Raw genomic sequence first — 23,804 nt, forward strand, 5'->3', positions numbered from 1 at the left:
TCAATTCCTGCATGATCTGCATGTATGAGACGGTTTCATGACATTCTACACATACGATGCAAACATGCGACACCACAGCTTAATCTCCCGGAGAGTCCTTTAAATATCCTCGGATATGGTTCACCCAATACTCGTTTTATCCGAGGCATCTTCATGGATCCGCTGGGAGATCTGGATTTCTTTTTATGTCACACAAGAGCCCTTTATAATTCCCTTGCCAGATTTATATTTTTATGTCCCCCCACCTCTCCTTTTTTTTTTATTTCTGACATCAGCAGGAGCAGAGATCCATGTTCCCTGTCCAGTAATTCTGAATGATGAAAACTGAAGCGGTCTGCTTCCCTCCTGAGGGAACACATGGATGATCACATCCAATGACTTAACACTGACCTGTATTGATCACAATGGAGACAAAGCCTTTTAACATGCTCTTACAAAGACGGGGGCTTTATGTTTGTGTGCCACCTAGAAGAAACAAAGTAAAGTAAGTGTGTTCTGCAGGGAAACAGTCTCAGTGATATTATTATTCCCTGCTGATCGCTCCTACAGTCATCAGGCTTCTTTTCTTTGCTTTACTGACTCATATTCAAAGGGAACAAGGCAGACAAAGGAATGAATATGAACAGCTTTGCGCTTGATTTGTGCACATTTATTGGATTGTTACACATTAACCTAACCTTCTGCATATTTAAAACATGCATAAAACAAAAATAATCTGTTAGCTGGAGATGTGCATTAAAAAAAAAAGGAAAATATAATGACTTCTGACGGTAACTTTTAAGAATATTGCTCCCAACATTTTATCCCAAGCCATGACTGTGATCAGATTCTGAAGTTAAAACAAACAAACAAAAAAAAAATAGAAAAAACAACAATTTTTAGATGCCATGATAAAAATGAAAACGTATGTTCTGCAGAATGATACAGAGACAATGTGCTGCGTTGTCATGAGAACAGAAAGTTCCAGACAATTTTTCCAGGCATGAACTTAAAGGTGGAGTATGTAAGATTTTCAATATTTTCAAAATAAATTAACGAATAAAATAACTACAATCATAATTAGATAGTTTTTTGAACATGTAGGTTCCTGTCTGTCCATATTTGATGCGTAATTAAATTACAAATTTAATTAATGACAAATGACAAAAAGCACTTACTGGCAGGCAAACATTTAAGAAGGGTCTTTGTCATTAATTAAACTTTTAATTTAACAACACATCAAATATGGACAGGCTGGAACCCACATGTTTTAAAAAAAACTATCTAATTATGGTTGTAGTTATTTTTTTTTTTAAGTTAATTTACTTTAAAAATATTGAAAATCTTACATACTCCACCTTTAAGACAGAATTTTTCCCAGATAAAATACAAAAAACGGCGCATTTTGTTCAGTTTCGTGGTCTCCACATTCACATCAGATGATGTGAAAACTGCAAAGCGTAGTGCGATCTAGAGTTGGTTTGTTCTGTTTTTCCCTTTTACTTGTTGTATTTTTCCCTTTGCAGAGTGGCAGGTGGAGCTTATCCAGCCAACGTGGAGCATCTGGCCAGTCCTCTTTATATTCCATCGATTGTAGCCTGATGATTCCCTTCCTGCTTCTCCTCTCGTTTTGGTTCCTTTGGGCACGTTGTGTTGCTTGATAAATCATGTTCTCTTTTTGCTTGTAACTCTGCCTTGTATCACTTCTTTGTTGTGGCTTTTGAGTTGGATCATGTCAATATCAAAAAAGATTTCTGTGCCACTTTCAACTCTTCAGTGTTGCTTGTATTATATTTGATGCATTTTGCATTATTTTATGGTAAAAGCTTTGCCCAAAACCCTGTTGTACACAATCTGATCCTTGTTTTCTGCCCCCTTGTGGATACCTTTTGCACTACAATAATTTTGACAAATCACATGATAACGGTAAAGACGCTACAAATCATTTTTGTTTATTTTTTATTTTCTTATATTTTGTGAAATGGCCCATTAGACTTCCAATTAGAAGAATTAGAATTTTCTCCCAATATTTTCTTCAGTCTGGCCTCAAAGGGTTAAACGCAACAAGCCATGTTTTAGATTAAAACAAAATTTAAAAAAAAAAAAAAAAAAAAAAAAACAAAAAAAAAAAAAACAACCCAATGCAAGATTAAAGCAAACAACAACGTAAGAGACAAGTTAGGAAGGTTGAAAACAGCATTAAAGCAGACAGAAACTCCTGTAAGTCCCATTTTGGATATGGAAATATCTGCTGTAGCCTTTAACTCTAACCCCCTACAGAGGTGTAGGAAACAGCAGAAGAAAATGAAGAAAAAATACTTATTTAAAAAAAAAACAACTCCACACAAACCTCCGTAAAACAGATACAGAAATCCCCACACAAGTTTATCAATAATTCTATAGTGATAAGACAAATAGGTGGTAAAGCTTTTCAAAGAGAGCTTATTTAGCATTCGTCAAGAAGCTTTTCACTGCTGCACTCTGGTTATTTGTTGCTTCTGATCTCTGCACTGTTCTTAACACCAGTACGTTATGGGAAACACAAGATAATATGTACTTTATGAACTGCCACAGACACTGCGGGAACTGTAATAATGCATCAGAACAGAAAAAGAAGGTTTCTGCAAAGTAAACTGGAATGAAAGTCTAGAGTTCTCACTAAACCATCTGTTGGCTCTGAAAGAAAAAGCAGACATTTGGGAAAAAGGGACGCATGTATGGGAAACATAATAAATCCCAGCGGTGGAATTAACCATCATTTATTTCTAACAGGCCAATTTTAATAAAAATTCAGAAATAAACATAACCGCTTTATTTAAATTTCTATAAACTGAAAAGTAACTTGATCCATTTCTGGCTTGTAATGTAGCTGTGTGTGTAGTGTGTGGAGTAGCAGGTGGGACAGCAGGACATATAGTGCTTAAAACTTACAGATTAATAGTACAGTTTAATAGATAGACTGGGACTGGACGCATCTTAGACTTGTTAGAGATTTATCTGTAAGTTGTAAGACTTTTTCAGAATCATTAAAAGTATTTTTAATCACAATTTTGCAAATAGTCAGACCCTTCACATGCATTTTATGCATATCATGAAGCTGAACTTCAGAAACAACCTTGTGAGTATCATCTATACACATCTATGCTTACTGGTTTTGTTCTTCATTCAAAAAAGAATAATTAGGCCCAAAGAGATGTGAAATGTGAACAGATACTGACACATGACTGTTGACACGAACAATTAGCTATTTCTGAAAACAAACAAGGCCAAATCTGTATAACATCATTCAATCAATCATTTATTATATACTGTTTAATCCAGTAAGGGTTGCAGGGAGAGCAATCATCAGGTGAGAGGCGGGGAACACCCTGGACAGATCGCCCGTCCATCACAGAGTCAATGACACGAAGAAGCAGAAAAACAGAAGCACATCATACCCAGACCAAGACTTCTCCCAACTTTCCTTCCAAAATTATTCATATACGAGCCGCAGATAACATCAAATCAGCAGAAATTCATGGATCAATGTGCAAACATTCAGCCTTAAAGCATGCAGCATCATCTACATGTTTATTTTTATTCATGAAATGGCAAAAAAATGACAAAAAGAAAAATTGTGTAACTGTCATCAGACCAGTATGTGGACAGGCATCAATGCTAATCTTCAGAGATTCTGATATTAGACATATGCTGATCCACATGGGGATACAAATGCATGCAACACGGTGTTTACTGCTACTTTTACTACTTTTTACATGGTTTCAGAGTATTCCCTTTGAGCTTATGTGTTCGTTGTTTGCAAACCAAAAGTTGTTTTGTTTTGTAGCAGTACTGTAAACACTGATTTATCACAGAAAACCACACGATCAATCACTTTTAAACTTCCTTTTTGCCCAGCACCAATTAATACAGACTATTTGTCATTAAAAAGACTGATGAGAAGAAAATAAAAGAAAGTCAGCTGAGGTGAAGGAGGCAAATGCAAACGGAGAGATGGTGAATGAGCACTCTGAACATCTGGAGAAATATACTGGTAAGCAGCAGCTTGGGAACTTACCTTACATGACTGTGTTTCTTATTACTAACTGGTTTTGCTGGTGCATTGCACTGACTGAAAGAGTTGTTGGTTCTGGATCCAGTGGATGTCTTCAGTGCTGCTTTGTGAAAATGTGCAGCACTCCTCCTGAGTTATGGTAAAGGTCGGAGGTGTCGAAGGCCACCGTGTATCCCTGCTCAGACACGCCTGACTCAAATTAATTTGTCATTCTGCAGAACTGCATAGGCTGTTGGATCCATTTAATTTGAGTCAGATGAGTTGATGCAGAGATACGCTGAGAACCTGCAGGATGGCGGCTCTCGAGGACTGACTTCGGACACCCCTGGTGTTGGTAAACCAGGGTTTTGTTACAGCAAAGACCTCTTTGCTTATCTGTAATCTGTATTAGCATCTTTGATGTCCTCTAACAAGACATAAGTCTTTATTTTTGCATTTAAACTAAAGTTAAAGATGGGTTCTGCAAAGCTGAAATTAATAGATGCTCATCAAAATGCAAGATTAGACTGAGATAAAATTGAGATAAGCAGCTGGTGGCACAAATTCTTCTCTTGGATGTCGTTTAGGGGAAGTAAAGCAGAAGTCAGCAGCATGCAGCTCACACTGGATGAAACACAACCATCCCTGATAACCATTTTCATAAAGTTGTAAAATTATAGCAGGTGAGTTTACTGGACCTGTGTGTTGTTTGTGTTTCAGTTCAATTCCGCTTTATTTGTACAGCGCCACTTCACAACAATGTTGTCAGAGGGCTCTTTACATACACAAATCAACATCGACATCATTTCAAGCCAATTCATACATAACCTATCATAGAAACCATATTATTGCATCAAATCATGACTTCGATCCAATCCCCCATCCTGAGCATGCATACGGCGACAGTGGGAAGGAAAAAACCCTTTAACAGGAAGAAAACCTCCAGCAGAACCCGGCTCAGGGAGTGTTTGAGGGTCATTTATAATTGCTGATTTGTGTTGTGTGACCTGTAATCAGTTTCCAACCACACAACCTCTCTCTCTTTGTTGAACTCTTTTTCTTTGTTTTTCTTTCACTGGTATAATGTGCCGTTGTTTGCTTACTGCTGTTACTTCCTTCGAATTTTATCACTATGTTCTGTTGTGAATCATTTTTCTTGTTATTGTTTAGCTTGTAGAGCATCTGCAGGGATGAGGCGGAGGCTGGAGAGTCAGAACTTAAAGTGACAAAAATACCACTGCAAGAACAAAACAACAGAAAGAGTCCAACTTTTTCCATATAACATCCCTTTATTTTATTTTTACTGGCATCTTACAGACAGGAACTGCTGCTGAAATTCTACAGTTGTATACAAGAGGCGTGTTGCCGTCGTCTGTGGCAGGTTTCGGGGTAGCAGCTGCCGTGATCTGAGACAGGAGCTACACTTTGTTCCTTTTGTCCGTACTGAATCTTTACTGTACATATGTACAGAGCTGGAATAATACAACATAAAAGTGAAACCTCTTTAACCTGTAGTCAGTTTCAACAATAATAACTTTTGTTCTTATTTTCAGACATTATTTTCCAGGTTCTACACACCACAGCTGCCTTGTTCAAACCATGCAACACATACTGGATGTCTGTGGTTAGAGCTGGCTAGAATGTTTCTAGGTCTTTGTTGCATGTGTTTCCATGCATTCAAGTAGACTAATCAGCCACAAGATTAAAACCACTGACAGACAAGGGGAACATTATCAACCTAGGAGATTATTGATCTGGTAGAAAACTGTGTGAGCTAATTTGACTTGTACCGCATACATAAACTTTCAGTGTTGTGGTTGGTAAACACTACCCTGTATAAATGGTATTTTTTACTTCCTTAAGTGGCTCAGTGCAACCTCTCACTGGAAAAACCAGCTTAGAATATGACAGAGAACTCGGCCAAGAGTAAAAAGGTTTCAAACCAGATTGGGCAGACCACTGGCCAGCTGTTTTAGCAACCCAAGATGGACAGATTAGGCAGATGGTTTTAATGTTGTGGCTTACCAGTTACTACTCAGTTGACAGATATGTATGTTCAACCCATATAAAACATCTTTTTTTTTCCCAAAAAAGATGCAGTACAAGGCCTTCACATACCTCTGTGTCATAGCAATTACATTTTGTAGAGTGTGTGAGTATTTTTGTCTCATAAATGTCCCCTTGAAGGAGAAACCCTGGAACACTCCAGCACCCCTCTTACCCCAATGACTCGGTGCTTATTCATCTGCAATCACAGCCTTTCAATGTCCCTGTACTTCTTCCTCAGGATTGACACCTGGTCTCTGAACAGCACTGGGTCCAGCCTCATCTGAGAGTGCACTAAGGGCATGAAACCCAGCCACTGGCTGAAGGTGTTCATGCAGGTCTGGCGCTGTGCAAAGTGGTCCGGGTCGGCCCAGCGGGATGACTTGGAGCCCTTGGTTTAGAAGGACAAGGAAAGAGGAGAGGGTGTGATGTTATTAGAGCACCTGAAAAGAGTCAAATAACACTGATTCAAAACAAACAAAAAAAGTCTGGTCCAGATAAAGCTTAATGGATGGGAATCTCCTCAACAATCAGAAATGACAAGATTTACTTCAACATCTGAAATTACAAAAACCTGCATGACAGAGAGACCACAAATAAAGGCAGTGGCCTCCAAACGGTCTTTCATTGTCATTTCTGTTTGGGTATGAATGAGAAACCATGTAAAACACTTTGTTCTTCCCCAGAATAAAAGCCTTTTTAAAGTCAGACTGTCCCCACTTCAGCCTTGACTTTGAGCTCGGAAAGAACAAAACTATGTGCTGAAGTTACCGAGTTGTAGTGAGTGAACATCTGTGCTCCTTTTAAGGCACAGTGGTTTCACTTTTTGGAGCCTGTTATTCCTGCTGATGACTCTGGTTATGATTAACGCTCAATATTTTAATTAGGTTAACGTCCTTCTCCCATTAATTTCTCCGATACAAACTGTAGAAGGAAATCCATTTAGTGACAGATGTATGTTTGATTCCACTATAATTTGTCCCAAAATGCCCCTTTCAGCTAGGTGGTGCTGAACTTTTTTGGTTGATCCATTACAGCATTATTTTATTTTATTTTTATTTATTTATTTTATTGAGGAGCACATTACAGCTTTCTTGATTATGTAAATGATGCATCCTTGTGTTTTCATTTTAATTATTTTTCAGATGCACACGATGTATACTTATCTTGTCACCTGCGTCTTCTTGGAGTCCAATGAGATGCACAAATGTTGGAATATCAGTGTGTTCTTCTCAGTGTATTTCTGTGGTAGTGTTGCCAGGCCACCTATAGGCCTGGCATGAATACTATAGCATTTTCACTGGATTTGTGTGGACACACACCTTTCTGAAAAAGCTTCTGTCTGAATGAAAACTTAAAAAACAAACAAAAAACTAAATCATTTAATCTCTGTGTGGATGTGGCCTCAGTTGCCCAGTCCCAAATAGCTCCTGGATGACTCCTTTATACCACCATCCCCTGCTGCTTTGCTTTCTCACCTGCTTATCTTAGATGGCAGAAGGCAGGGGGGGATGAGGGTTGAGCCATTATGTGGCTGCAGGGAAATGAGTTGGAGATGGAGCAGCTGAGGGCAAAGTGGAGGGCAGCAGACCCTTTGATAAGCGTTGGCACTGAGGTATGGAGATTGATCCTGTGGCAGCAGAGGCTGCAAGAGGTCATGTCATATAATTAAACTTTGAAAAATCAAGTCAGAGAAGTGTTTTTGCTTCTCAATGGAGCATTTTTTGATTTAAATAGAAGAATAATTCAACAACACAAACAAACAAAAAAAATTCAGTCAAAACTGTCGCTGCTGGAAAAAGTTTTCCAGAAGATGTCAACTCCAACCTTTTCTGTGCAGTATGCCAATCTGCTGCTGCTTGAAGCAAAGTCACAAATCAGGGGTGAGGGGGGTGGGGTGGGGGTGCAGGAAGAGAGCAGTGACTGAAGGCGGGGGGTAAATCTAGGTTTGCTGCCTTCACAATTAAGACATTAATCACTGCGTCTATACTGCAGAGTCATCATCCTGCCTGTGGTCAGGCCATCAATCAAAACCTGACATGGAGCTGGCCATTTGGACACACATACACACACACACACACACACACACACACACACACACACACACACTTTCACACATGCACAACATATAGAGGAATCTCCCATAGAGAAGGTCAGGGCTGTTTTTAGCCTGAAACATTTCCTCTACTGCTCTAGAGAGGTGAGAGAGGTTTATATAAAAACTGACTCAAGCTGAAACCAAGTCTTATCAATATTCAACTATTTACTTTTCTCTGTCTATATTATGTGTATGGTCACACACTCTTAAAGAGGCAGAAAAAGGTTTGGAATGATAATAAACACTGGGGTCATAATCTGCTAATAGATCACATTTTGGTTGGGTTACCCTCTTTCAGCACATGCAGAGGATGCAACTGCCATCATTCCTGTTGACTGTCTCCCAGTTTCACACTTATCTGCTGGTGATGGCAGTAATGTGTCAAAAGGTGCAACAATAAGCTAGCAAATGCAGAGATGTGATTATCAGTTGGAAGAAGGATGCAAACAGGTCTGTCTAAAGACGGAAGAACAGATGAGAGGTATGGGACTTGAAAAGCCTGTCTCAAGCTTGAAGGTCAGGGGTTGCTGTGGTCAATGTCATCTTTATGGATGGAGGATTTTTACATGTTGATACTCCAACTCAGGTTAAGTCAAGTCCCCTGGACTCAGTTTAGTTTCTCATACTGAGGACTTCTCTTCGAAAGGCAATGCCACTGATGTTTGAAGGACTGTTGTTGACTCACCTGAGGTCTCTGGGTCAGTGCATTTTTTGCAATTACATTGGGAAAAACTTTGAATGTATGCTAGAATATGTCTGATCCTCCCTATTTTGGACCCTTTTGTTGAGGCCCCAATCCTACAAGTTGGTCGAAGAAGTCATAACTCCCGGTGCGACTTGGGATTGAGAACAGAGCAACAACAGCACCATGTGAAAATATATTGTGGACTCTGTTGTTGTTTAAAGCTACATGCTAAGAAGAAAGAAGACAAACTGCGAGATGTCCACTATTCTCTTCCTTTATCTCTGCATCATGCTCTACTTAATTATAATTCAAGGTAGGCTTTGCCTATTACGTAGCTGACATGATAAGAATGCAGTGGTAACTCTGTCTTTATGGTACCTGCCGGACTATTTTTATTGCAGTACCAGGCAGGTAACAGACACGTTTAAAGACAGTTGCTAAGAGTCAAAAATCAAGGTCTGGATTCTATTCTATTCTATTCTATTCTATTCTATTCTATTCTATTCTATTCTACAGTCATTTAGCAGATGCTTTTATCCAAAGTGACTTACATATGAATGAGAACAACACAAGCACGAAATCAAACAGTAGAGGACATCGTAGGAAGATGCTAGTGGACTGCACTTGGATGCAGATCCTTACATAAAGTGCTACAGGCTTTTTTTTTGTTTGCTTTTTGTTTACTCCCTTCCCACCCCATAATATCACCTATGGTATAATACAAAGAATTAATACCATACAGTTTGTTACAAAGAACTGGGCTAAGTTCTCCAACTTTCCAATAAATATAGCTATAGTGTGTTTAAGTGCTCCTTGAAGAGCTGAGTCTTCAGCTTGCTCTTAAAAGTAGACAAGGACTCTGCAGAGCGGACAGAGTTTGGGAGATCATTCCACCATCGTGGCACAACAGAGGAAAAGAGTCTGGCTAGTGATTTAGTCCCACGTTGTGGTGGTAACATGAGGCGTCTTTCACTGGTGGAACATAGCTGTTGAGAGTGAGTGTAGGCCTGGATTAGGGAGTGAAGGTAGATGGGAGCTATTTGAGTTATTGTTTTGTAAGTCAGAAGCAAAGCTTTAAGTTTGATGCGTGCTGCGACCGGAAGCCAGTGCAGAGTGATTAGCAGCGGAGTGATATGAGCTTGTTTGGGTTGGTTGAAAACCAGACGTGCTGCGACATTCTGGATAATCTGCAGAGGTTTAATAGAGCATGCAGGCAGACCTGCCAGTAGGGAATTGCAGTGATTGATGTGTGAGATGACCAGAGCCTGAACCAACAGCTGAGTCGTGTGTTCTGTCAGGTACGGTCTGATTCTCTTGATGTTGTAGAGAGCATATCGGCAGGCACAGGCAACCGAGGCAACATGGACCTTAAAGGTCAACTGGTCATCCACCATGACCCCAAGATTCCGGGCAGCAGGCGTAGGAACAAGTGTGAGTCAAGCTTCACACTTAATTGCAGATGTAAGGAAGGATTGGCTGGGCAGACAATGAGCTCTGTCTTGGACAGAGCTGAAGGTGGCGAGCCTTCATCTATGCCGAGATATCAGCATGATAAGCTGATATTCTCATTGAGGCGGTTGTGTCATCCGGAGGAAAGGAGAGGAAAAGCTGAGCGTCATCAGCATAACAGTGATAAGAGAAGCCGTGAGAACTTATGACTGCACCAAGTGAAGAGGTGTATAGTATATATGGTCAGGATCTGGATCTCTTTCCGTCAAGAATCGGGGTGAAAGTCCAAGTCAAAAGTTCTGGGGAGGGTTCCGGTGATGACGTCAGGCTGAGAGGTGCAGAGCTAGATAGCTCCCGACCAAACTACCGCTAAAGTTACATTTTTAAGTTGCGTATGTCAATATAAATAAGCACAGCTACAGCTTACGGGACCACAACGTCTGGGAAAGATATGCCTTTGGAGAACTCCGAGAAACCGAGGTTTCAAAGAACTACCCGCCGACAAGCTAACCTCGAGCCCAAAGATGGAGATGCTACAGAGGCTAATGCTAACGACTCCAGACCATGTACGTAGGGGGACTTGCTTGAGCTCTCAGACTCGCTATCAGAGAAAATTGCCGCCTTAATCGATAGAAAGATGACCCAGTTTTCCAACAAGTTTGATACAATTACAGCCAAGATTGAGAATGAGGCTCAGCGGTTGGATCTTGCGGAGCAACGCATCTCTAACACAGAGGATAGCATGGTGGAGCTGGAGGCTAAAATAGCTACCGCCGAGGAAAGGCTCGCTAGCATTACTAGCCGACTAGATGACCAAGAGGCGAGGAGCCGCAGAGATAACATCAAAATCCTTAACGTGAAGGAAGGCATCGAGGGACGTAATGCTTTAACATTCTTTGAAACCTGGATTCCCAAGCTCCTGAACCTAGAGACAGCTGACGGCCGCATTGCACTGGACAGGTGTCACCGTCTTGGCAGACCCAGACCAGGTACGACCAGGCCGGTTATAATGAAACTTCACTACTCGACGGATAAAATGAAGATACTGGCCGCAATTGCAAGGCGTAAGTTGGAGTTTGAGAAGAATACTGTTCTTATTCGACAAGATTACCCTCAAAATATTACCCAGCAACGGAGAGCTTTCAACGAGGTGTGCAAAAAGCTTATTGCTAAGAGTATTAGATTTAGGATGAGATTCCCAGCGATTTTGGAGTTTACACATGATAGGAAGGAGTACTCTTTTGATACTGCAGCAGCGGCATCTGTTGTGGTAGATGCGCTCGAGGAGAACACTCGTGAGTGACTGTGCTTATGTGCCTTACTTACTGTTTACCTTATTTTGACAACTATGTGATTTTTGTCGGGGAGTGAGTGAGCGCAGAAGATAATGACTGGTGGACAGGGGATCTCTAACTGCGCTTACAGTTGGCGCTGCGTCCTCACAGAATCACGGACCCAAGTTTTGCACAATTTTGTGAAGTTTTTTTTTTCCTTAGTTCTTTTACTGTGTTCAATTTGTAGTATTGAGTACATGTTCTTTGTGCTCAGAATTTATGTTTGTTTATTCTTGACACTGAGCAGGTTTTTATTACATTTGATGGATCTGATGCTTTTGTTATGTTTCGGGCTTGGTATGAGTATTAATAACAAATTACTATTTGATATGATATACTTTTTTTTCTTACTTTTTTTTTGTTAAAGACTATGTGTGCCACTAAATACATTTCTTTCAACGTGAAGGGTATTAATAATGCTGTTAAGCGTAAAAAACTTCTAACATGGCTTAAAAAAGAAAAGGCTAATTTCATTCTAATGCAGGAAACGTATCTTTTAGATAAAGAACATGAGAAGCTACGAAGAGAGTGGGTTGGACAGGTTTATTATTCCTCATTTTCTTTGAGTAAAAGGGGAGTGGCTATACTAATAAATAAGAATACACCTTTTTACCCTTGATAAATGTGTTAAAGACAGTCAAGGTCGTTACGTTCTGATAACAGGATACTTGTTTGGTGAGCATATATTTATAGGATGTGTGTACGCACCTAATGTCTATCAAAAAGAATTTTATTCTGAACTGCTGCGTGATGTCACTGATATGTGCTTACCATTTAGTATACTGGGTGGAGATTTTAATTGTACTATGAATCCCGAGGTGGATCAGTTCCCTTCTGCTAAATCTGTTCTGTCTAAAATGAGAGAAACTACCAAACAACTCTGCCTTGATCTTCAGCTGTTTGATACATGGAGAGTTGTATATCCTACTGAAAAAGATTACACATTTTTTTCTAATCCACACCGCAGTTATTCCAGAATTGATTATCTGTTCTCCACAAGGGGAGTATTGGATCGTACAGAAAACTGTAAAATAGGTACAAGACTACTCTCTGATCACGCTGAAGTTTCTATGGTGGTTGCTCCCCTTTGTCCTCAATCTACGTCACGTCATTGGCGATTTAACCCGTCACTTTTGAAACAATCTCAGTTTATTACCTATTTGAAAGAGCAGATGAAAGACTTTCTTGTTAATAATGACAATGATGAAACGAATGCTTCGATACTTTGGGACACAATGAAAGCATACCTTAGGGGAGTGATTATTTCCTACTGTTCAGCTCGAAAAAGAGAATCACTGAAAGCACAACTTGAGCTTGAAAGGCAGCTTATCTAACTTGAAAACCAAATGAAAACTTCTCCATCCTCAGAAATTGCGAAAGAATTGGAGGTAATCCGCTCTTCACTTAATCAACTTTTAACTCAAAAGGCTGAAGCAAGTATATTTTACGCCAAACATAGATTATTTGAAATGGGAGATAAGCCAGGACGTCTGCTTGCACGGCTAGCAGCAGGCAGACAACAAATAAGTGCGATTTCAACATTACAAGACGATAATGGGAAGAAACACTATGATACCAAAAAGTTGGTGGAGATAATGAGATTGTTCTACTCAAAATTATATACGTCAGAAAATACAGCTACAGAAGAACATATACAAAACTTTGTTGGTGAATTGAACCTACCTACTCTTTCTGATGTTTATAGGTTGTCATTAGGGAAACCAATATGTATTGAAGAAATAGCAGCAGCAGTTAAATCTTTGCTAAATAGAAAAGCCCCAGGGCCAGATGGCTACTGCACAGAATTCTATAAGACTTTTCAGGATTCTATAAATTCACTTTTGTTGAATATGTACTTGCATTCAGTGGAAAAAGGCTCTCTCCCACAATCTTTGTATTCGGCCAATATTTCATTAATACTTAAAAAAGATAAACCTGCTGATAAATGCAGTTCATACCGCCCCATTAGCTTGATAAACGTCGATAGTAAGATTTTTTCTAAAATATTAGCAAAAAGACTTGAAGTATACCTTCCAAATCTAATTAATACAGACCAAACTGGTTTTATTAAACACAGGACTGCATATACCAATATGAGGAAAGTACTCAATCTTATTCAATATGCACATTGTAACAATCAGAAAGGTCTAATTGTATCACTAGATGCAGAGAAGGCCTTCGACCGTGTCGAATGGCCTTACCTGTTTACAGTTTTGAGGAAATTCGGTTTGGGCACAAATTTCATACAGCTCGTGAGATTACTGTACCACTCACCGAGAGCGAGTGTTTTGGTTAATGGGGTAAAATCATCTGAGTTTACACTGGGCAGATCAACCCGCCAGGGGGATCCCATTTCGCCCTTAATCTTTGCTCTGGCAGTAGAACCACTTGCTGAAGCTGTTAGGTCCCATAAAAGTATCTTTGGATTTGAGATAAATAAGTGTACGTTTAAAATTGCTCTCTATGCTGATGACATATTGTTATTTATTTCTAACCCAGAAGTGTCAATACCTGAATTGATGACAACCATTCAGACCTTTTCATTTATTTCTGGCTATAAAATAAATTTTGGCAAATCAGCTGCTCTGCCTCTGGGTTGTGGGCGAGACCCACTGGCTTTGACTAATTTTCCATTTTCTTGGTCTACCGCGGGATTCACTTATCTGGGAATAAAGATTTTTTTCATGTGTAGAAACAATATTGAAATGTAACTTTCAGGATGTATGTAGGAAAGTTAAAAATGACCTTATTAGGTGGAGAGATTTGCCAATATCCTGGATGGGTAGAATCAATTTGTTAAAAATGAACGTGTTCCCCAGAATTTTGTATCCTTTACAAATGTTGCCGATATATCTGTCTAAGAAAAAAGTTAAAGAAATTGAAGAAGATGTTTCGGCATTTATTTGGAAGGGTAAGAAATCTAGGATGAGGATGGGTGTTTTACAACTGCCGAAAGAGAAAGGAGGATTGGCCTTCCCTAACATCAGGATGTATAACTGGGCGTGTCATAGTCGAATAATTCGGGAATGGATACAGGCTTACCTAAATGGAAACAAGGACTCTCTTGAATCATGGACATGCACCCCCTATAATCTTTTAGGGGAGATTACAGCTAAGAATCTTTCACCGGAAGCGCGTGGTAATCCTATTTTGATAAATGCTATGAAAAGCTGGAGAGATATGTCATCTTGTACGGGAATGAGGGGACGTTTCTCACTTTTGTCACCTATACTTAATAAGCAATGCTGTTTTTAATGATTGGCATTGGCGAGGTGTTCGAGTTGTAAATGATCTTTTTAATGAAGATGGTAGTCTTATGTCCTTTACACAAGTGAAGGAGACCTTTGGTTTTCCTAATAGTGCTTTTTTTGCCTTTTTGCAAATTCGACACTTTATTAATACCCATATAAAATCTTTACATATGGACAAACCTTTGCTTAATCCAATTGAGAGATTTATGGTATCATTTAAAATGATAAAAGGTTTTATTTCTCGATGTTATGGTGTTTTACAAAAATATTCTGGGGATAGTGTTGACAAAATTATTAGTAAGTAGGAAGAGGATATTGGATTATCTTATACGGAAGCTGACTGGCACAAAGTAATTAGTGATATCCACTCAGTGTTTTTGAGTAACAGGTTAAGAGAAATGCACTTTAGAATTTTCCATAGGCAACATAGAACTCCTTACATTTTGAACAAGATGGATCCTGCAAGATCTTCGTCATGTCTAAAATGTAGGCAGTCTCCTGCTACATATATGCACTGTTTTTTGACATGTCCTAAAGTATCACACTTCTGGTCTTGCATAGCTAAAGAGACTGGGGCAATTTTAAAATGCAAAATTTTTATAGAACCAGGCCAATTTTTATTGGGACTACCAAGTACAAGTAAATATTCCAATTCAAAATTACTGAAAAAAACTCCTGTCACTGGCCAGGAAATGCATACTTAATAAGTGGATCATGGATAAACCACCTGCAGTCACAGATTGGTACCGTGAAATTTTTAGAGCGATGCCAATGGAAAGGATAAGCGCTAAATTAAGAGGGAGTGATGATTTATTTACAGAAATTTGGCAACCCCTTTTGGATTACCTGCCCAGAAGTTTTAGAAATATTATAATTAAAAGCTCAGGTTTTATATGTTGTAATTGATTTTACGATGCCTACATTGGACTTATTTATTATTATTATCATTATCGTTATTGTATTTTCTTATGATGCATCCTTTGTATGGTCATTGTATTTTAGTTCTGATCCTAAGTCTTGCCTGCTCAGTACTGCATACACGTTTGTAGTTCTTGTTTACGTGTGTTCTTTTTTTTTTAATTATTTTTTTTATTTTATTTTAGTATTTTGTCAACTTTATAAAACCAAATAAAACATTATTAATAAAAAAAAAAAAAAAAAAAAAAAAGTTCTGGGGAGAGTGAGGGGGAAAGTCTTGCTCATCTTTGTCCTAATCTACTTTAATACCCTTTGTGTCTCACAGTGTTTCCCATCTATGTTTACCAAATAACAACTGTTTAAAGCTGGGGTAGGTAATGTTGGGGAGCTAGCAAGATGTGAAAGTGGTGCCCTGTCTTAGCTCCTTTCCTTCTGGTTTTACTCCTTGCGTGATCCAAGGCTTTTTTATTCGCAGGTTTTTTTCAACCAACGATTTTCTTTTTCTCGGCTGTTTAGCGGGAGGAGGCAAATAAACCGAACCGGGTCGGGGAAATCCTTCCTGCATTTTCTCAGCCATGTTTGCCTTCCGAGTTTCTTCTTCACTACTTTGTATTTTCATCCTAACATTTTATTTATATGCAGGGTGTGACTAATAAGTATGCGCTGCGGGAGGGGGAGGAGGGGAGTTGGGAGAAGCAGCTTACGAAATATAAGAAATGAACAACTTCATTTTGGTCCAAATATTTGGATTGGTCAGAGTTTTTACAGATTTACAGTAAACTGAGGGGTCTATCTATATTTCTTATCGTTCATGATTACAAAATGTATAGCCTACTATCAATTCTCTGAGCAAGTATCTCGAAATCATAAACTAATTAAACTCATGGCTCCTCTGGAATACTTTCCAAATCCTACAAAATATCTATTGTGACCCATCCCTGAGATACAGACGAAAGGCCGGATACCTGGTCTGATGATCTGACTCTTCTACGCTGGGCATTCTGCCTATTGACCAGTTGTTTGGTTTACCCATTGCAAGGCTCATTGCAGTCTGAATCACCTGATGTCTGATGGAATGGCTGGGTTTGCAAAACATGGATGTTACTTAAAAATTCTGCTGAGTTTCTTAGATGTTCCGGCCACATTGGGTATGATGAGACCTTTCCAGATGTCACCAGTGGATCATTGGTAGTTTCACAGGTTACTAAAGTGAGATCTTCATCAGAATGTAAGAAGCTCTCCAGGATGAGTAAAAGTTTTCCTGAAACTAAATCCAGTCCAGGCAACTTGAGTCTGACGGTATCATGACTTGAGTGAATGAGATGACTTGTTGATAATGTTTTAGAGCAAGATCAGTTGATTCAGTCTCAGAAGTGACTTTTTTCAATTAAATTTATCTTTTGATCGAAACAATCTCAGAATTTCCTATAGAAAATAACTGGACAGACTAATCCAGACTGCCATCTACAGAGATTCTAATTTCATTTTACAGAACATTCAAATACTTTTTATCTGTATATCTCACATAACAGTGCAACATTGGCTTATTAATTTGACATTTTGCTAATTCAGTCACAGAAGAGACAGACATAATTTATGTGTTTTCTTAAGCTGATCATAAAGTAGGAAAAGACTGAGTTTTAGACAAAACATGATGAGGTACAGCAACAATGTAAAAAAAACTAAATAAAAAAAATACACATTTTTTTTTAATGTTATAGAGTGTAAATCCATTCTAAAAAGTCCTTTGAAAAAAACCCCCCCTACAATCAAGGCTAAAGGGCTCTTCAAAGACCAGAGGAAGATCTGAGCACTTCATACTCTTTTTGACGTGTTTTGTCATCCATAAAAACTCATTGGGCTCACAGAAATGATTTCTGACTTTATCTGCTACTAAATCACTTTGATCTTTAAAATCAGCCTTTGTGCTGCCCCGCGGCTGCAATCAGTTTCAACTTCATGCAGCATATCACCAAGCTTTGCAACATCGATGGCCATGTGTAGCTGTTTTTGACCTCATACAACGGACTGCAATTACTGTTCAACATTTTTATTTAAATGCAGGATTTCTGGATGCGCAAATGTGGCTATTCAGTGAATGCAACGCGGTGTACATAGAATGCAAACTACTTTCTGACAAGCATTGTGCCTTTCTAAAAATGCAACAATGACAGTTGTGCATCTCTGCAGCAGACAGAGATGATGATGATGATGGTGCATCTTGTCAAAAGTCTGAGTTTGAATATGCTGTAGGTGCCTTAAAGACATGCAATTTGGGTTACTTGGCCTCTAAATTGCTTGAAATTGTAAATGTGAGCATACATTGTTGACCGTAAATTGCAGACCTGCGGCCTGCCCATAATTTTACCTCGTTTTTCACAAAGCAGCAGCAGAGACAGAGTTCTGTTGGTTACCTGGGTCATCATGGTTTCTTTGTACTGCTTCTTCTGAGTAACTTTGATTGGCGGTTGCTTGGTGACAGCTGAAACCAGGAAGTTCATCAGGATGTCTTCACAGTTAGCCATTTGGTCCACCATAGTTAGCAGGCTGGCTGGGGTGTAGTGGGTGAACAGATAGTGGTAGTATCTGATAAAAAGATGTAGAAAGGAAAGCACAGAGGACGTTATGGTGCATTTATCTCCTTTAAAGGGCTTTCTGCTCTCTTCTATTCTGTGTGGTTGTTGTGTTGCACTCTCAGCAGCATGGGAGCACTAGATCACTGTCAGGTCTGTTAACTCCCCTCCAAGGACTGCCATCCCTTGATCTTGCACACTTGCAAGCGCAAACACACACACACACGCTGCTTACCCCATGTCTAAGTAATTTTTCCTGCCTTTGTTGGCATTTGATTGTCTAAATAACAAAAGGACTAAAGAGGCGCATTCACCATCCCAACAACAGAAGAATGAGAAAGCTGTTTATCTGCATGACAAGATGCCCAAAATCCCTTTGGAGAGTAACAGTCTTCTGTGTTCAATTTAACGCTCTGCTAAATTTTTGAGTTTACCATTTTTATTTCAGCTGTAGCATCTTAGCTTTTGACAATCACTTCATGAGATGAAAAAGCGGAATAGAAGACCGGTATTGCTCCAATTCCTTTTCTATTTCATTAGTAAGGAATAAAAGAAAAGAATAAAATGAAACTGATGACAGATGACTTGAAATGTTGATTGTAGCTGATAAAGAAGGAGTATGTTATCCCATTAAAGCTGGGATAGATCGACATATTGCACACAGCAACTGCAAAGCAAACTGCCAACAGTGATCAAAGAACTGACAATTAAGCAGTCTGCTGGAAAGCTTTGGTCTGGTCCAATGGTCTGCTTTGCTCAGTAACTTTAACTGAGTGAATTGACTTTGACGTATCTAAGCGGCAGCCATGATAAAAGCAGTTCCAATCCCAGAAACTTTATTATATCTGTTAGGACAGGATACATATGACCATCCTTTTTGGCCCTTGTAGCTGCTATCGTCACAGCATCCATCCATCCAGCCATATAAAAAGGTAACAATGTTAATGAATAGGAAGACAACGTGAGTAGCCATTTCACTTTTGTGGCTTTTTCTTTCCTTTATAAATTACAAACACTGATAGCAATATGATATTATATATTACACAACAACAACAACAAAGTTAACCAAAGTACCACAATGCGCAGAGTTAAAACTAAATATGAGAGGAGATTAAACTGCAAAAACACTAGGAATAAGAGTAAAATATCAATTAAATCAATCAACAAAAAAAAAAATCAATGTAGTTAGTAACAATGTGGGAAGATTGGATGAAGTAGACATTTCAAATCAAATCAAACTTTATTTGTATTGCACTTTTCATACAAAAGCATATCAAAATGCTGAACAACATAAAAATAAAAAGTTTCACACTTAAAAAACACACACACATTTCCACAAGCACACAACCCAACCCTTCTTCTGAACATTTGTGCCAAAATAACAACTAATAACCTCAGTATTTTGTCTCTATATCTGGCTCTATATCTGGCTTGTTCTTTCTTGTTATGCTACATCACAGCTAGCATGAGTGTGACTGTGATTTCATCACCTTCCTGAACTCTGTGAAGGAGGAGCAGCTCAGGAAAAGGTACTCTTCCACAACACCCCGAGAAGAACCATTTATTGCTGTTATGCTTGGGTACTAACCATACAATTAAAAAATTAGGATTAGTTTCTTTGAATTGACAACATCCAATGTCAGGGCGACTCAACTCTGTCAAAGGCCACAGCACTGAGGGTATTCAATGTATCTTGCTTCAACACACCTGGCACAAATTAAATGGATCCAACAGCCAATGAAGTTCTGCACAATGACTCAATAGTGAGTCAGGTGTGTTGTTGCAGGGATGTGTTGAAAACCCCAGTGGGACAGAGTTAACTAGCCCTGTCCTATGCAATACCAGGAAGATAAGCACGCTAGCATCTCACAAGCTCTCAGAGACAGCCTCTCTAACAGAAATGTAGTTTCTCCTCACTTCTCCCATTTTCATTGAATTTTATGGAACCAAAAACTCCTGACTTTATTTTTCTGTCTTTAACAAAGCAATGTAGCTTGTCATCAAAAGTCAGACAGGAGTCTGGGTAAAGCCGGAGTTTGGCATCACTGTTTCCATCGGGGGTAGGCAACTCTGACTCTCGGTAGTCACAGCCCTGCATATGTTCAAACTTTCCCAGCTGCAACACACCTGACTACTCAATGGGTAATTACCAGACTTGTGCAAATTTTAATGTGAAGCTCAGCACCAGTCTGATAATTAAGTCTTATGTGTGTTAAATGTGTTGCAGCAGAGAAGCTCCTAACATTTGCAGGACTGAGACCCTCGAGGACCAGAGTAGCCCACCGCTGGTTTACATGGTGTTATAGAAATATTATTGTATAATCACTGCTCTAGTTATTGTTCTTGGCAACTGATTAATTTTAATTTCCTAACAGGAACAAGTTGTATCTCTTATCAAAACACAGTCACTGCCAAAAAAAAAAAAAAAAAAAAGTTCCCAAACATGATTTACCAGTAGAATGTGCTTGACAAATGACCAACTAGAGGCAACAGGGACACAATTATAACTACTCTATAAGCTGCTGCAATTAAAATGCATTTACATATTTTACCTTAAGAAATGCAGGAAAATTGCCAATAATGTGTGATAGGACAAAGCATCTATGATTAAAAAACCATTCAGGTTTGTACCTGTGGTAGAAAGCTGCTCCCGTAAGGACCATGGAGTAATCATTTGTCCATTTAGAGGTGTAGCCCCAGCGGGATCTGGAACTATCCCAGTAGTGGCTCCTTGCTGGATAACCAACAATGCGTTCTGGAAAACTTTGCCATACAATAAAGGCAAAATCCACCTGTTGGAGCAGAAAGGAAGGTCAGAGAAAGGAAATTAAAGAGGTGAGAGCCAATAGAAAACATAAAAGTTGCATTCTGTGTTCAAGCACTTAATTTCAGTTTGCAACACTGGAAGGGATCAACGAGAAGAAATGTAAAATAACACAAAACTGCAAATGAACAGTGAACAATGTTTTCATATGTGTGGTATTGCATGGAATCAGCAACTTCACCACAAGATTTCCCCAAGTCCTAAGCATATGTGGACAGACTGTGCTACTGAGCGCATCTGAAACTAATCCACACCTTCAGCTCTATTTTTCTTCAACAGCCACATTGTTTGCCTTGAACTTGAAGACCACATCATGTGTTTCTTCTTGCTTTTTTCATGATGAGGGTGTGTGCATGAAGTGCAAAATGACTTGTTAAGCCACAGGAAAAAAGTAGCAGCTTATAGCCAAGAATTACGGTACTAAAGCAAAACATTAAGAACAAACTGTCATTTACAGTGTTGGCCTGGATGTTACATTGTGAACCACCATCTTCTCTGTTTATTGTTAGATGATGTGCTGATCTTTAGTTGAAACAAAATAAAGTTGCTCACATTTAAAAAAGTAAAACCTGGTGCTTTTTAATATTTAAAAGAGTCCATGAAGTAAGACAAACATAATAACATAATACTTCAACAAATTAACACTTGCTCGATTAAGTCATGTTGGGATGACACAGTTTATTCTCGCCAGACAGTTGTGTTTTTAAAAGACAAGGTCTTGCAATATTGTTGATCGCAAACCATCCCAGAAAGGAGCCAGCTGAGGAAATAACACTAAATCTGCCATCATCTGACTAAATGGATGCTAAATTAAGAGCACAAAGTCTGCAAAACTTATTTATTCAGTGATATTTGTTCTGACTTAGTTGTTTTTAAGCAGACTGTTCAGACCAGGGGTCACCAACTGTGGTCCTCGAAGGCTTTAGGTTTTAGTGTTTCCCTGCTGCAACACACCTGACCTAAATCAATGCCTCATTAACAGACAGGTGTCGAAGATGACAACAAGTAGTTGGAGAACCTTTCATTTTAATTAAGTGTGATGTAACATGGGAAACACTAAAACAATGCAATGCAATTTTATTTATGACGCACTGTAAAAACAACAGCATTGAACAAAGTGCTACATTGTGATGGTTAAAACTGAAAACAGAATAAATTACATCCAAGAGGACAATTAAAATGTAAAATACTACAACTAAAAGTAAAAAAAAACCCAATTACAATAAACTAAAAGACAATCAAAAATAAAATTATATAAAAATGTAAACTTATCATTGCGTATAAAAAGCCAGCGTAAACAAATGGGTCTTCAGCGAAAATTTAAAAACAGATTATAGAGGAGGCTTGTCTAATATATAAAGGCAGCTAATATAGGTGCTGCCACCTCAAAGGCCCAAAACCTGCAGGGTGGTAGCCTCCCCAGGTTTAGCCAATGTTAGCAGGGTAACACTTGCAAATGGTGAAATGGTTTATACACTCAGAAGTAAAAAGTCTTTGAATGAAGCAAAAAAAAAAAAAAAAAAAAAAAGTGAGATGTGAGAAAGTACTAAAATGTTGACAACACATGGCATTCAAAATTACAGACACTGTTGCATGCATGACCCCACCCTGCCATGGATGAAGTCTCTCTTTAAACATGAAATTGCTCACAGAGAAACGCCCCCAGCCCACTCGCAGTAATCCCTGCCCTGTTACGGATGTGACCAGACCAAAACAAACTCTTTTCTTGTTCTTGTCGCCTCAAAAGAACGCCAAAATTCCTGCTTCCCGTGGAAGCTTCAGTCTTACACTGCAAAAACTCAGCCTTAAAAAACAGAAAAAATAAACAAAAATTAGGTAAATGTTGCTTAAAATAAGATAAATTATCTGCCAACAGAACAAGAAAATTTGGCTTGTCAAGACTTCCCAAAACAAGTAAAAATACTCTTAAAACAAGAGGAATTCTCTGGCATAAAATCTAAGAATTATCTTACCTTTAAAAAAAAAAAAAGAAGCATATGTGTACTCAATTTGAGATTTTTAATCTTACTTAGATTTCAGTTTTTGTAGTGTAGAAGGCTGATCACAGAGCTGAAAAACTAGCATGTCATTGTATGAACCAGAAACACACACTGTCTCTGTGAAATCTTGTATATCACCTGTGGAGCTGCGCATCTTTAAAGATGTCACCAGACTGAACCGTGTCTCCAGCTGTGTTTCCCTCTCTGACTGCCTACCTCACTAATAAAAAAAGAAATTTCACGTGGAATTGTCTGGAGCACCTGGTGCCCTTGAAGAAGCCCGGGCTACACGACAAAGACCCTCTTCTGAATTCAAAAACACCACTGAGACGTGCAGGCAGACACACCAGAGAATAAGGGGGATCAGCACATAATGAAATACTTGGTTATATAGACACAGACTCACATCACCTCAGGAACAAGGACAGAAAATTAATTACCAGAATAGCATAGGCGGTGAGACGAATGGTGGGGCGGAGAGCAGCGAAAGCGGATGTTCTTTAGTGATACCTTGCGGCTTCTGTCACGAATGGTGTGAGCAATTACTGTAAAGCAGCAGCGCTAAGCCAAGCGAAAGGTTGCAGCTGCCATTCTCAAAGTAGCGCAGATCAACC

General features: G+C 39.0%; 1 protein-coding gene across 1 annotated transcript in view; it reads right to left on the bottom strand.

The window, feature by feature from the left end:
• Window positions 1-6,263: 6,263 nt before the first annotated feature.
• LOC306767443 (exostosin-1) overlaps window positions 6,264-23,804 on the bottom strand; it is a gene marked incomplete at both ends in the record, with an annotated part of 289,239 nt that continues 271,698 nt past the window's right edge. Inside the window, 3 exons of the mRNA XM_079255451.1 lie at window positions 6,264-6,449; window positions 18,208-18,379; window positions 20,998-21,158. Coding sequence (XP_079111577.1) covers window positions 6,264-6,449; window positions 18,208-18,379; window positions 20,998-21,158 — 519 coding nt within the window. The remainder of the gene's footprint in view (window positions 6,450-18,207; window positions 18,380-20,997; window positions 21,159-23,804) is intronic.

Source organism: Telmatherina bonti (genome assembly GCF_933228915.1).
Source record: "Telmatherina bonti genome assembly, chromosome: 16".
In the NCBI taxonomy this organism is placed as follows: Eukaryota; Metazoa; Chordata; class Actinopteri; order Atheriniformes; family Telmatherinidae; genus Telmatherina; species Telmatherina bonti.